The 16,157-nt window shown below is 39.2% G+C and overlaps 1 protein-coding gene across 1 annotated transcript in view; it reads right to left on the minus strand.

Annotated features, from left to right (window-relative positions):
• The window catches only part of LOC144650108 (polycystin family receptor for egg jelly-like), a 51,290-nt gene extending 35,133 nt beyond the window's left edge, over positions 1-16,157 (minus strand). The window contains exons 1-8 of the mRNA XM_078509768.1: positions 16,046-16,157; positions 15,900-15,933; positions 10,910-11,275; positions 10,162-10,326; positions 9,406-9,486; positions 4,818-4,909; positions 3,857-4,070; positions 765-848 (exon numbers count right to left, since the gene is read on the minus strand). Coding sequence (XP_078365894.1) covers positions 765-848; positions 3,857-4,070; positions 4,818-4,909; positions 9,406-9,486; positions 10,162-10,326; positions 10,910-11,275; positions 15,900-15,933; positions 16,046-16,099 — 1,090 coding nt within the window. The 5' untranslated portion in view covers positions 16,100-16,157. The remainder of the gene's footprint in view (positions 1-764; positions 849-3,856; positions 4,071-4,817; positions 4,910-9,405; positions 9,487-10,161; positions 10,327-10,909; positions 11,276-15,899; positions 15,934-16,045) is intronic.

Genomic DNA, 16,157 nt, shown 5'->3' on the forward strand with positions numbered 1-16,157 from the left:
TAAACTGCAGTGGTTTAGCGAGTGGTAGCAAATCGAGAAAAATGGTATCACACATGTGTGGATAAAAATGATATCCACACATGTGTGATATCATTTTTGACTAATCCGCTCGCAGAGATTTTCATGTTTCAATGCTCAATGAGCCAAAGTAAATCGATATTAAGTCGAAACATATTCGGATCTTCCTCGGCAATTTTCGGTAATCTTTTCTTTTTATAGTCTGGGTGAAATATATATTAATATCACATAATGTCGGGTGTTAGACGCTGCGCCTTCAAGATTTTCAAGTGAACGAGTATGCAAACTAAAACGCATTTAAAAAGTGCTTTTGATGATATAGCAGGATCAAAGTACGCAGCTTATTAGCGAGCTTTTTTTTCTACGTGGTTTGACAAAGAGTTCTTTGGACTTACCATTGAACACTTCATTTAGTACTATATATATTATAGAGCAGTTTTCAATGGAGCGTCAGTCTGGCAAAATCTCACAAAGAACGCAGACAATCAAGTTAACTAATCAAAACTCGAAGCAAATACATGTAGCCGGCAAGAAGCGCGGGAAAACGTGCACAAGCGAGTCACGATTGGTTTTGGTTTTAGAAAGTGGCGCGAGTGTTTTAAACCAATCACAAAACGTAGTAATGCAAAAAAAATGCAAACGCGAATTACATTCGGCACTCAAGTGAAAACCACTTTATATCAAGCTAGAAATAGCAATATTTGAATACGGTTAACAAAGAACATACCCAAACAGACAAAACAAACCTGTTGATGTCGCTAAAGGAGTGGTAGGAGGCCATGAGTAAGGTTGTTTCAAATTAACGGAACTTGGGCTTGCACTTTCATTAACTGTAACAAAACAAGAAACACTTGGTAAATATGCTTTTGACAAGTACCAGTTGTCTCACAGAACCGGCTGAACGGTAAATTGTAGACAAAAATGAGAAAAGATTCGAACTATATAACGAAATTTTAATGATAAGACTTGATAACAATGTAAAGTGCAAGAAGGGTCAACAGAAATGCAGGATTAGCGAGAGGGTACAGAAGACGTGAAATAAACACAAAAGCCGTAATTAAGGTAAAAAGAAGTCGGAGCTAATGGAATTCCAGCATCCTCGATTCTGCTTTAGTTCAGCAAAGCGAAAACGCGAAGAAGGACCAACGAAGTACCGGTAACTTCTTATTTTTGAAGACGAAAGTGCAAGCATTCTTTTTTTGGAAAATAAATTCCTTATAAAAAGATAGGTAACGCCTGCCATGGAGTAACTGAAAGAAAATATCGCTCAATAGCAGCAAGAGGCAAGAGTATCTAGAAGAGGCAAATCTAACCTGTGTTAAGTCCAGTGAAGAAACTAAACTTATCAAACTCATATGAAACCCGGTGATATAAATTTATGCGCCCAGTTTAGTTTTGAGCTCAGATTTTCGGTATTCAGGCTTAACCAACAGGTGCTAAAGGCTGAAAATTTTTCTGCTTGCAGCGCACGGAGTTTGTCAAACCCACCTAAAAGAGTTAAGCCAAGAATGGTAGCTAAGGCTAAGGGATTATTGCCCTTGGCTTTTCTTTTAAAGGCTTTAAATTCAGTGATGAAAAGATTGTAGATTTAAAGTCGAAACATTTCGTGCAGATCAAATGTTTAGTCAGCAAAGTAAAGTTAAAGGACAAAAATGAGACAGGCGTTTCCATCGCGTGGTGTCGCGATGGAAAGCAAACTTGGTCCCAATCATGCGTGCTTATTTGTTGGACATGTTGAGTAACAGATCTTTCAGCAATACAGCGGTATAAAACCAAACCTCTAGAAACGCTATATTGACGACATAGTCGGTGCCGCTTCCTCCTTAAAAGAGAATCTTAACCCTATTAAGACCGGGGGGTGAGGGGGGGGGGCTTTTGAGGCCCGCGCTGACTTTGAACTCTTATAATTTTTTTAAGATTTAACCAAACGCTGCTAAACTTTCTGAGTTTTCCTAAAATTTATCTGGCAATAATTTGGTAGGGTTGGATGATGTGTCATGAACTTGGCATCACCATGGCAACGGCATTTTGACAGGCATGTTTTCCCAAATTTGTAATTTTGCGTGTTTATGTTAATAAAAATCAACTTAAATGGAATTAATTTTTACATTTTTACGGGTTTAAAGCACATTTTTTTTTTTTCTGGCACTGGAGAAAATTTGAAATCCAAGATGGCGGATCCAAGATGGCGGCTGTTTTTACATCATGATGTAATTGTCACGTGATATGACGTCACCATCCCACGTGACGTATACCAAAAGAAAGATGTTTGGACATACAATACATCCTATAAGTTTCATTGTGATTGCTTAAATATTCTGGAAGCTACATAGGGGGGTGCTTCCGAAGCCACCCCCGGTCAGAGAAGGTCCAAAAAAGCCCGGTTTGAATAGGGTTTTAACCCTATTCAAAAGCATTCGCCACCTTCGTCAATAACTTTCACCCCAGCTTGAAATTCACGTTGGCCTTCTCAGACGAAAAGCTCTCGTTCTTGGACGTATTTCTAAAACCATCTGCCAACTGCCTTATAAGAACGATCCACTGTAAGGAAACAGATTCTCACTCTTACCTAACTTATTCCTCGTCCCATCCAGTTCGTTGTAAGAACTCATTTCCGTACAGCCAACTGCTACGTCTGAGGCGAATTTGCAGTGAGGATGACGACTTTTAACCTTAGATGAATGAAATGGCTGGTTTCTTCGCACACCGTGCCTATCCTCCCGCTGCGATAAATCAGGCACTGGAACGCGTCAGCACCGTCTCCCGCCAAACAGCCCTGCGATCAGACTCTTCTTCTCCGTCGGGACAACAACGAGAGAACAACGAGAGAAGGTAAGAAACATCATATCCAAGAACCGGGACTTATTTAAAAAGCCTGACTCGGTTACCAGGGATATTTTTGAATCCGCAAAAATTCTGTGTGCCTATCGCCATGATAGCAATTTGCGTGACATCTTTGGTCCATATAATAGCGGTCTCTCCACAACCGAATCAAGGGAAGAAGAGTCAAGAACCTTTGCTTGTGGTCGACAAGGCTGCACTACCTTTCCACACACCAAAGTATCGCAGACCGTTAAAACGTCAAGGGGTCAGCTGGCAATGCGACATAGGTGCACCTGCACGACAAGTAATTTAGTTTACATCATTTCTTGCAGTGCGTGCCCTATGTGCTACATTGGTGAAACGTCGGTCGGTGAAAAAAGACTTAGACCTCCCTGTTGCGAGACATTTCAATTTCCCTGGACACAGTATTAACGAAATGTTCGTGTCTGTTATCTGCGCCGGATTCAAAACCACGCGGGGTCGACGTCGCACAGAAGCAAGGCTAATTTTTGCATCAAAATACTCTGCATCCAAACGGAATAAACATTGACTTTGCTTTCTGTGACATCACAAGCGCGCGCTTTTGTATGTCGAAGGCGCACTTTATTTTTTTTAAATCTATGAGCGTGTGCTATCAGTTAACGGCATTTCTACGCTGATGAAGAGACAGAAGTCCCGAAATGTCTGAGAAATTTGTACTTCAGCACATTAACAATATTTTTGTTTAAGTTTTGTCATATCATACATACATACAGTTTTTCTTGATTTGTGATTTAAAGTTAAAGGAGCTCGACGCTTGAATTGTCACGGCAATTTTCATATCGTGACAAAGCCTGTCGCTTGTGTATTATTGAAAATGATATCTTCGCGTTTTACTTCAGAATAAATGAGTACTCGTATATTTTTCAAAGGCAAAAAATTGCATTCTCTTTGGGCAAATCCTGATTGTCTTAGCAAACAATGATAATGACATCCGTACGCTACGCGGACCTATTTTCGTGATAGCTGCTTTTACCTTTCAGAAGAAAATACCCATCTTCTGCATCGCAACCCACACCGCCATAAGTGCTAGAGCCTTGTTTCATGGATGAAGTATCAGCAGCAAGACTACCTTCAGAAGCTATTATCTGAATAATCCCTCCTGCTCCTCCTCCTACAAGGTACGTGTTACTAGGTTGTTGTCCATTTCCTCCTTCGACATTAAGTCTTCCCTTCTCCTGTATTTGTACCTGTTGGAAAAGAATAGTCATTTAATCAGCACTAACAGCGAATCCACTGCTATTAATTAAAAACTATATTTTATAGAAAATGAATAGCCATTTTATCGGCAACGAAAGGCGATTCCACAAAATACATAAACAAATTGTATAGCAAATGTCCATTTATAGACTACTCCTGAGAGAGAAATTGATATTTACTGGTAGCTTACTAGAATCATCTCTATCCAATTTAGGCTGTCTTTTTGTTTTAAATCAAAACATTCAAGCCATGCACGACTCTGACGTTTGATTGATGAACTGGTAAAATCAATGGATAAATTTCTTACGTTATTTCATGACATTATAGTTGTAGGTATACAATAAAACGATGTTTATCAGAGAAAAAGCTCATGTGAGGGTTAATTGCACACCTTGCCTGTTAAGTAGCAAAAAGCGCACGAATTTCGTTGGAATTTCTTTACTATCGGCAAAGATTCCCGTAGACGCCAACCGTCATTCATATCTTTTATTGTATTCACCTCCCGTGTTGAACGCTCGTTACAGCTTCCCAAAATATTTCAACTACTCCCAGATTTTGATGAGAGTTTCCGCACATAAAGATATGATAACCGATGCTAAGTAGTTTTTATTGTTTTACAGAATAACTACCGGTTTCTCAATAAAACGCATTCCAAGGAACTAAATATTACAACTGGCTCCCAAAAAACAGGAGAGCGTAGTCAGTGGTAAATTATTTTGTGATAGACATTAGCTTACCTTTTGAGCTTTAAGGCGAATAAGTCCCCCAGATCCCCCAGAACAAATACTTGAGCTGCCTGCCGTTTGAGCTGAAGCTATGATGGACGCATCTAAAGTTGGATAAATGTTTTCTTAGATAAGAGCTACATTTAAAGTTGATTATTAAACTACTATCAAGTTTCTGAAAAAAGATAATTATCAACATTTCAATCAGTTTAATCATTAGACTAAAGGTCATCACATAATTTCCAGTGCAATTTGGAATATAAAATAAAAATACTCACGAAAAGATTTTTAAGGTTAACAAAAATTATACGCGAGTGCAGTGAATGTAATTTGAAGTCTTTTACATAGAGGGCAAAATTGCTTAATGCTGATTGGCTGAGGCAGAGGGCATTTTTCCTTAATTTTGGTAATTGCCCCGGGCAAAATTACATGGTCCTGATTGGACAAACAGGAAAATTGCTCGTTTCTGATTGGCTGAGCGCGCTGCACTTCGTTGGCTTCAAGACGGCGGGATTTTGAGCAGAATTTTCAAACACAGCCCTCGCTTGTACATCGATCTTTTCGAAATTTGACCTCAGTTTCCGCAGATATGTGATGAAAATGGAATGGAAACGGGGTGATAGCTTAAAACGAAGATCTGAAAGCTGAAACAGAAGATTATTATAGTTGACGGTACAAAAATTGCATCAGACACTTGCGAGTGTGCGACGATTCAAACTCATTCATAGCGGCCGGCAACTGACATCTCCGTTTCACTTCTGTCATCTCTAAGACTCGTCACCAGCAACCCAGCATATAAAGGAGGACATATAAAGTTTGTTCTGTGAAAGAAGGTCACATTTACCGGACAAATTACTTCTGCAAGTTCGTTTGAGGTCGTCGTTTGCTGTTATCTTTGTCGAGGACTGACATGTGAAGCCGCTCGTAGAGGAAAGCTTTAAAACGTGGAAACAGGTGAATAAAATTATGCTTACGTTTATATTGAGTATTCGCTTGTTCAATTGTAAATAGCTTTTTATTATTTTCACGACTTTCATACCCTTTATTGCATACAACTGTCAGCGTTATTCTCTTCCGAACGTCAAGATTTGCCCCGCGATTATCAGGAACGTTTTCGTTTCGCAAGCCAAATTAGATTCACGCTGTACATAAGTTATAATAAGCTTCGACAATTTTCAGAAAATTTTGCCCTCTATCTCATAAACAAGTAATCACATGTTTCCTAGTAAAATTAAGGATTAATATCACTTGTGTTTTCAGAAGTTGTTGCCCTCGTCGCTTTGCGACTCTGGCAATTTCTACAACTTCTGAAAACACAAGTGATATTAATCCTTAAGGTGGCTCCATAGGGTTTCTTGACCGCGCGAAGAATGGGTACGAAAGGGCGAGCTTGAAATGCCGGCAAATCAAAACAAACATGGCGGTTTCACGCGAGCGTGAAACTTTCCTGTGTGGATCAGATAAAAGAGTTTACAACATTCTAAAAAGGTGTTTACAACGTCCGCGGTGCTTCTGGCCGCTTTTGTAAAGTTCGTACGATCGAAAGTAAAAGAGAAAATAAAGAATAGTCTCCGCGATTGTGAGATACTTCGAACAGAATTTTAGAGATTCTGCGACATAAAGGATTAAGGTATGTCTCTAACTAACCTTTGGGTTAACAGATATTCGCACAAAAACCGACAAAAACGGGGAACGCTCGTCTTTACACATCAACCCGTATGGTTCGAAAGTTCGCGCATGCTCAAATAGCGATCTTGGACAATTTCTATTCTGATGACGTAATTGTTATTCGGGCGAAAATAGAAAATTTCCCCTGGTATTTACTAGAGTTTCCTTCGGTGAAATTCCTTAAAATTTGGCATAGATGTGATACCTTTTTAACTGCCCTTTTTGCCGTTTTTTTAAAAAAATTTGTAAGCCAGTTTTTTTGCTTAGTCAAAAAAACGCAAAATAACCAAAAACGCAAAAACGACCTGGACAACCCCTACTTTTTTTGTTTTTAAAAGTTACGTTCCATCAGTTTCAATCCGTTGAGAGAATTTCAAAAATTTTCACCGAAGAAAATTAAAGAAATTTAAGATCAAAGCCATGAAAACACCAAAAAATAGGACTTTTTGAGTAGATGTAGCTAAAAAACAAAGGCCGTAATTTTAAAAAAGAATAATGCACAACATATTTTAGTCTTTGCTTTTAATATTTCGGCAGCGTTTATGTAACCAGTTTAAAAAATAACGCGAAAATGATCACTTGACGGGTATCACTTGTGCGCGCGCCGTAATATCTCAAAACCCTATGGAGCCACCTTAATTTTACTCGGCCCCATGCGATTACCTATACTTATGGGTTAGAGACTGTTGTGAGTGTTTTGTTGACAAATACACGCACTTGCTGGCCGCACAATGAACGAGAAATTTTCAATACTGTACGAGGCGTAGCCGAGTGCAGTATTGAAAATTTCGAGTTCATTGTGAGGCCAGCAAGTGCGTGTATTTGTCAACAAAACACGAACGGACAGACTCTAACCCTTTTAATATACAATCTGAGTACACTGCAAGCGATCATCGACTTAACGAACTTCAAACAATAAGCTTAATGTTTAAAAATAAGAAGTGTGGTAGTACATAAGTTTAATTACACGGGATTACATCAATAATATAATAATCACAAATAAGCCGTACAGATTATGTTATTTGGACAGTGAACGAAGATTGTATTTTAATAAAGAAATAAAAAACGCACCCGAGTGCATTATGGAGTTATATAAGCACGCGGGAATTTTTAAGAACACGAGAGAAGTGCATAGGGAAGCACGAGGCGCAGCTGAGTGCTTCTCGCACTTCTCGAGTGTTCTTAAAAATTCCCAAGTGCTTATATAACTCAATAATGCACGAGGAGAAAGTTTTTATTTCTTTTATGAAATGTTAAAAAAATTGCGCGCGCTAAAACTCGTGACGTAAGCAGCGTGCATTATAACTCAATAAAGCACGCGCGTGACGTATGCAGCGTGCTTTATGGGAATATAATGAGTTCGAATTGACCAATCACAGCGCGCGCAATTCCTCGACGATTTTATAATTAGAAATAAAAAACGCACCCGAATGCATTGTTGAGTTATATAAGCACGCGGGAATTTTTAAGAACACGAGAGAAGTGCATAGAGAAGCACGAGGCACAGCCGAGTGCTTCCCGCACTTCTCGAGTGTTCTTAAAAATTCCCAAGTGCTTATATAAGGGGGGGTCATATAACTCAACAATGCACTAGGAGAAAGTTTTTTTCTTTTCTTTTCAACGTGCATTATAACTCGATAAGGCACGCGCGTGACGTATGCAACGCGCTTTATGGGACTATAATGAGTTCGAATTGGCCAATCAAAGCGCGCGTAATTCCTCGACCATTTTATAAAATAATATAAAGAAGTGCTTATCTTATGCTTACTTTTAATAATTAACATGAATGATAGACTGCTTCAGCCTTGGCCGGCTAAACGCTAATTACTTTGGTAGTAGAAAGTTCCAATCTTCAAAAATATTTCAATGCAAGGGGGGCAGAAAAGAAGGTCTGGGATCGAATAACGATGTTCTCCAAGAACATCGTTAGTCGGCAGCCGCACAACTTGCAACGCGATCAATTCACCATCTGGTCGGCGTTTTTCGACGGTGCGGCAGCAGGCCATATTTTCCCTCGAAATAGAAGCAATAGCAACCATGACATCGCTACTGTGAATTCAGGGATTGTAAAGGGTCAGACTATCTTTGCTAATTATGTAACGCATTGTTTTAAACCTAAAACTTCGTCTTCGTTGCATAGTTATTAAAACGCAGAATTTCGTAATATCGCGTTACTTTTTAGCGATGAAATGCAAATGAATGTATCACAATTTTCAACGCATGTGGGGATCACAAATTACGTAAAACAAAGAACGACCAAGTCAACAAGCAACCACGAAACAATAGAGAAAGTACAATAGCTCCGAACGGCACGGGAAAATTCAATCGCCACGTTTCATTACCATTTCCTTGGTCGTTTGATTTCACAACGAACACAACATGTTGACGATAAAAACCTTTCCGGAGACATTTTTCCCGCTTTAAAGAAACAACTAAATAAACTCTTTAACTGCTATAAAAAAAGGAACCGAACTCGCCCACCAGCCGACATGTTGTTGTTGTTGTTCAGAATGAGAGCATCTGTTCATGCGCCTTAGAGGTATCCGCTGACTAATTTCGATGCGTTCCGTGTATCATTAAAAATTCTTCTGATTTGATTTGGTGATCTTTGGAAATCCTGGTTTCTTCAGCAGAAACCGTTGCAAACTTTATTCGAACTTACCTTCATGATAACGCCTTGAGCTTAAAGTTATGCCTTCGATTTCTGCTCAATTTTTTTGCCAGACTTTCAACCAATTTCTAGTACTTCTTGTCAAATTCCAGTTTCGCTTGCTGCTTTAGTTCTTCTAAGAATTTAGAACTTGAAGAGGGAAAACTTTCTGTAGGAATGGCTTATAAGAGTTTTAGTTTTACTCTGGTAACAAAGGAGAAATTTATGTCTTTTCCTTCTAGATAATTAGAGATTGATAGCCGAACATTTCAAGGTCATTACTTATCGTAATCTCTCCTTTCTCAGCAACAAGTTCTATGGCTCCGCCTCCGGCTACACTTCCGGAAGTATGTAAGCACGAACCTGAAATGGAAAAGAATCAAAGTTAACAGCTAGAAGCACTTATAAGTTTGTTTTTTTCTTTAGGAGAAGCCTTTGATATTTGATGCAAAAGAATCGGCTCGGAAACGAAAGTAAACACGTGCTTCTAAAAAAAATCCCGGCCACCGCGAAAAAAAAAAAGCACATCATAAAAACTGCGTAAATATCTTGAGAAGCTCTACCCTTTTTATTGCGTATCTAAATAATGGACTTCTACTGGGTGCTGTTCATTGGGCTAACAAAACCTGAGCCTGAAAATTATCCGAAAATTTAGTTATTGCCCGAGAAGCGAAGTTTTATGAAGCTGAGGGCTTTATTGGTCGATAAAACAGTGTTGAACTTGACGCCTCCAATTTCCATACATCGAATAGTCGGGTCAATTTTTCTGTTGCCCTGAGCTGTGGTTTAAAAAACTGTCCGGTCGAAATGTTAGCCTGCGAATACAGCCGCCTCTCATCGCTCCTGGCCGGCTTGGCGTTAAGCGAGAGAGAGGACGTCCCTCTCGTGAAACGCCAAACCGGTCGGGAGCGATGAAAGGCGGCTGTATTCGCAGGCTATCGAAGTGTTGCACACGGCGAATTTTGACCAATTATGCAACTGGACGGAAGAATTCTTGCTGGTTTACAACAAGCGATTACCACTCCGGCACAGTCTCACCTCCGCTTCCTCCTAGCAGTGATGTTGGGTCGTTTTTGCCGTATGAAGGACCTGACAACAAGGCGTTGCCAGACTGCGCCTTTCCTCCATGGCTGGAACCAGGTATACACTGGCCTCGTAAATCAAATGCCTTGATCTTAATCTTTAATCCTCCAGTACCAAGACCTGTAAAATTGTAGAAAAATTTAAAATGTTTAAAATTTCTAGAAGCCTACATTTCTGGAAATGTTCTTATTCTATCAGATTCGCGAGTACCGGTATCCTATTTATAGACGGCTTTTTCCGCGCACTAGTGACCCATCACGTTGATGCGCGCCGTTGGTTGGTTACAATTAATTGTTTAACCTGACTCATCTCGTTTAGTCCCTAAAGAGAGCAAAAGACAAGCAAACGGCACAACAGAATTACTGTTTATTTTAACTTCCGTTTAGCGAGGATTTAGATCTTCCGCACACACAATCAGTTTCGTCCTTCGTCGATGATCGATAATAGAATTGAAATTACTAAAAAACGGAGCATCCAAATGGGTCGTCTTCGTTTTGGAGTCAGATATACGAGATAACAGCGAGCTAAAGAGAAAATTATTTCTTAAGGTTACGGAATGAGACTCTAGACAGTCACTTAATACAGTAGAAGCTCTCTTAACGGACACTCTCGTAAGCGGACAGCTCTACTTACCGCCGCCTTCTTTGAAACCCCGTTTTAACTCCCATACAAACTCTGTACTTTTACATTCTCGTAAGCTTACCTTCATATATGGCATCTGTTTTGGGCAAACTTATTCCAACCATGACTGGAGATGATGACTGTGTGAATCCACCAAGACATGTTGTATTGAACACCGTCTCCCCGCAAGTTATGTTGACATCAGTTTGTATTAAAATGTTTCCACTCAGACTTGTTATGCTGAGAGCATACTTCCCGAATACTTCAACTATTGAACCGCTCCTGAACTCAATGTTACCACTGAATGTTATGTCGGCAACAAGATGTCTGCCATGTAAGGAGCTTCTGTTTTGAAGCGATGCAGTGTAATTGTAACTTGAAAATGTAATGAAAGGAGCAGTCGTGTTGATCTTCAGTTCTTCACCACTGTTAAGTATAAGATCACCGGCTAAAACGAAACAAAACAATTATCAGAATGTAGAACTTCCCCTTCAGGTAAAATCTGAACTAAATAACAAATAACAAGCAAACACATAAACACATAAACAAACAAACAAAAAGGAAACGGGTTTTTTTTGGTAGTAGGCAAGGGAATAATTTCACTTTTATTTTATATAATATGATTTGGTAAGTTGAATGGTACTTTAAAAAGCTCAATAAGAAAGTGTCTAACGGAAAACTTTTCCTTTGACCTTTTCAAACTCGACTAGTAAAAGTAGAATACCTCACCAAACTGAATGCTTTTGCTTGAAGTGGTGGACAATATGGCTTTCATGTTTAGATCGCCATGTTTAAAAATCATCCAAGTTGGAAACCTTTCTATGCCAAATATCATTCAAAATGAGAAGAGGAACAGGAGTAGAATTAGGTTCGGCTCGACTCGTGTTGGGAAAACTCGAATTTTATTTTCAAGTAGTTTGTGTAACTGAAACATCTTTCCTGCATCTACACCAAGATTAACATATACATCATCAGATCAGATCAGTTCAGTTCAGTTCATTCTAACTATGGTTCATTCTAACATCTGCGCGACCGGTAAATAGTCCAGAAATTTACTCTATCATTTCTGCGTTACTGAAACACAATGAAAGTATCCTTAAAAATATAAATACCAAACTATAAAGTAAAAGGTTTTTGTTCTTTATTTTTCAGGAAAGGATTTTCTTCTCACGGCTTAGAATTTGTTATTACCGCCAAATAACTCGTGAATGAAATAAGGAGAACTACTGCACTATCTTCAGTGTCGTTTGTCTGCCAACTGCTGAAAAAAGACCAGGCGGGAAATTTTTCTTTTTTATTTTCCCTTGTAAATGTATAAACATAATGAAAAAATTCTGACTTTTAAGTTATTCAAAGCGGAAATTACTTTTCTTTTCATAGTCTGGGTGGAATATATAAATATATCACATAATGTCGGGTGTTAAACGCTACGCCTTCTTAATAGCACAATTTGTTTACCTGGTTGTATTGAATATTAATTCCAAACGTTTCATGATACTTGGTTTTGTCTTGTTAAAGACGTCAGTCAAACAGTATGTCAGGTTTTACAAAATTCGTAAATTGCTTCGCATAATTAGCAAAAAGAATTAGTTTTACTTCAAAAACTCAAGAGCCTAAAGTCATATGGAAACAACGACAAGTGGTCCAATTTTTTTTAAAACTCACCATGCAAGCGTACTGGAGCGATAAACAAGTGATATTATTGTCATGCATCAGGGACTTAAGATCTCAACTTGAAAAAGTCAGGCTGATCAAGTTTTGTCCTTGTGGTCTGGAAAAACACCTAAAAATTATTATGGCTCCCTTCTTCCTTCAACAACAACTTACTTTATATCTCCATCTTGATGTACTAGGTTTCATGAGCGAGAAGACCTATTCGTCAATTTTAGTCCCTTCTACTGAAAAGCATTAAAATCCCGGCCCCGTCCACACTGACCCGAGTAAATTTCAAAACGCATCTTTTTTTACCCGGATAGGCCAACCGTCCACACTGACGCGCACGCGTTATACGCAGTGCGCTCATCACTGTCAAGATTAGGGTTGCAGGCCTCTTGGGCCCGCAATAGTTGACACTACGGCTGCCCCCGCTGTTAATTAGTTTTTTTCTTTTCTGCACATTATTTAGCTTGATGTCTTGGCTCTTCTATCTACTAAATTGGGGTCTTTACGAAGAAAATACTCCCTGGCGGCTCCTATTTTCTAATGGTTTCTGGCCTTCTCTTTTCAAGATGGAACGAGGACATACGATTTTTAAAAAATGAACTGTAACCAAAACATAGCGAAATTATGCTTAACAAAATCTGAAAGATAATGATAAACGTAAATTTGATTACAGCTACAAGAACGCGACTGCAACAGCCTGACATGATTTGCCACGTTTTGCTCAACTTTAGCAATAGTTCAACGTTTTAAAATTAGCATTTATGCTCAGCTGGTTTTTTTATATTCGGGCTGAGAGCCCAAGCAAAAATGATCAACTTGACAGTTGAGTCGAAAGGATGCCGAACGAATTTCTCACCTCTGTTAATATACAAACTGTCGCGTGTCTTAAATAATTATCTTGAGATCTCTTTTGAATTCCTTTTCTTGATGGCTGCATTTCGTTTTGCAAAGCGGAACGTTACCTGATGTTTTCTAATATATTCCTTATTTCGTTTGTTTATATAATTTCAATTATACTGGCAGAACGCTTTGTGGCCATGGTATAATTAGGATTTTTTTCCTATGAACTCAATTAAATTCCCACGTTGCTAACCTGCAGACAGCAATGCTTAAAACCTATTTTCCCCCACAGAATACATGACAATAGGCCACGATAGAAACCATTTCTCACGATACAAATAATTCCTCACCTCTGTCAATGCAAAGCCTGCCGCTCGTCTTAAACAATTATCTCGAGATCTCTTTTAAATTCCCTTTTCTGATCAACACTTTTCTCTGTTCCAGTAGTTTGTGCCTGGCAAATGGCGGTACTAGACTGAGTCTTGCTTATCGTAATTTGTGGACAATCTTGAAGATATGTTCGTACTCGTTCCTGGACAAATTTTGTCTTCGAGACTTAGTGAAATGAAGAGAGCACAACTTAAATGTGAATTATTCTTCACGTGAAAATCTGGATTTCCTTACTTTTCTGCGAGTTAATAATCGCGAACTCTTTTGTAAAAAAGCTTTCGACTTTCAGACCTTGTTGCGGGCCCAAGAGAGGCCCGCAACCCTAATCTTGACGGTGACCAGCGGATTACGTATTACGCGTGCGCGCCACGTTTATAAAAGCTATCTGCAAACCGGAAGTTGAAAATTTTGTTCTTCCACTAAGAACGATCGGAATGCAAAAAATGTGTCAATCACGACATTTGTCGTAAAACCGGAAGAGAAAAATCTTGTCTCCAAGAGCGATAAGAATGCGAAAAATCAACAGTTTGTCACATTCGATCGAGGCTTTTGTCTTGCAGACATTACGTTTTGCAGACGTTGTTTTATAGGTGTTGCTTTTGAGCTTTTGAGAAGATCTGCTGTGATTGTATCACAGATAAACTACGGCAAAGCGAATGATTCCAACAACGGTTACACTGGTTACACTGACAACAAAGCGAGTTTGCCGACGGAGGAAAATCACATCTCAATTCACACCGCGTGCTCGACTACACTTCGCAAAACTGTCAATTTAAAAAAACTCTGATTGGTTCGCGGCAATAGGAAACGATAAAAAACATTCGTGACTTAAGCTTTTGTCCAGTGATTTAAAAACACTTCCCTCCCAGTACCTCAGCTCTTAACTGCATCGAGGCCCGCACTTTCTAACCTGTGGTTACCATTAGTAAAATAAATAGACTTCGAATGAAACCTCAAAATATCTTTACCTCAAGCTATAAATGAACTTTTACCAACGGTTGCAAGAATTGGTTGAAGTGTTGTAGTCAAGTGCGCACGTGTTTTCGTTGATGAGTTGTCATCATCACCCATTCACTACGCAGAGACTCGATTATATTTAGTCATAATTGACCAATCACCTTTCAGGGATTTATCACATCTCCCGATACCCACTTCCGGGTATTCTGCACAACTTCCGATACCGTTTCCGCGCCCACTTTAGGCAAATCGAGATTTGTTCTGGTACATTTAAAATTATATACTTGCGGTTGTTGGAGTATGTTATGAGATCATTATAGCCAATCCGGCGCTATGCGCCTCGTTGGCTATCTACCATCTCATATCCAACGCGCACTCGTGGAATAATTGTTAAATATACGTTGTCAGATTGAAGAAAAGACCGAATGGTGGTATGGGTATTCACTGGAACTTTGCATATTGGCCTATAAGGCCTATAAGAAATGCAGAGAATTGAATGTGTAGCACTTGTGGGCATTCTGCACAACTCCCGGTACTATTTGCGCGCCTACTTTTGCCAAATCGAGATTTGTTGTGGTAGATATAAAAACGGATATTATACGCGTGTTCTTCAAAGATGCCTCCTCGGGTTTTGGCCTCTGGGCCAAAACCCTGCGGGGGGCAATAAATGGATATTATAAGCGCGGACTTCAATGTTGCCTCCTCAGGTTTTGGCCTCTGGGCCAAAACCCTGCGGGGGCAGTTATAGCGTGCGTTTTGCGGAAATATATTTTCCGCTTCAGAAGTGTTGAACACGTCCGAGAGGTTCATTCGCATTGTAAGCAACAACGGAGGTTTCCAAATGATCCTTGTTTGTAATGATAGCTTATTTTCATATAATGCTCGAGAGTGACAGTTTTCCATTTTTGTTTTGCCTGTAGTTGCAACCTAGAGATCGAATGCAACACGTTTTGTGAAAAAGTTGATATATTGTGCCACCTGGTGGTATTAACCAACGTGTCTCACACTTGGACCTTTTCGAAAATTAACTAAATGTATGATATTCTCAATTAATGAAGACAATGATGACTGTGGTATATTTTCGCGAATTTGTGTGAATATTAAAAAAAATCTATAATTTTGCAGGCTGTAAGGAAGACAACTTCAAATTTACGATGCCGTTGCTGGCATGCAACAACATTGCAAGATAAAACTCTCCATTCAAAAAACAAAAGAATGCTTACCGTTTTGGGATGCTTTAACACCATAGAAGAAGTCCTGCAAGAGACAAAATAGCAATACTTGACTTACAAACTGTCGTTAACACCCCTTCGCCACCATACAAAATTGCAAATAACAGTGCTAAGTAGTAAAAATACGAAACACAAACCTGGATAATAGTGTTAAAGATCACAGGGAACAATAAAGTCATTCCCAGCCTCATCGTCACGTCGTGATATTTGCGCAGAACTGAAGAAAAGCTTGGCTACAGCATGCGAAAG

Source organism: Oculina patagonica, chromosome 4 (assembly GCF_052425735.1).
Source record: "Oculina patagonica isolate OP01 chromosome 4, crgOcupat, whole genome shotgun sequence".
Classification (NCBI taxonomy): Eukaryota; Metazoa; Cnidaria; class Anthozoa; order Scleractinia; family Oculinidae; genus Oculina; species Oculina patagonica.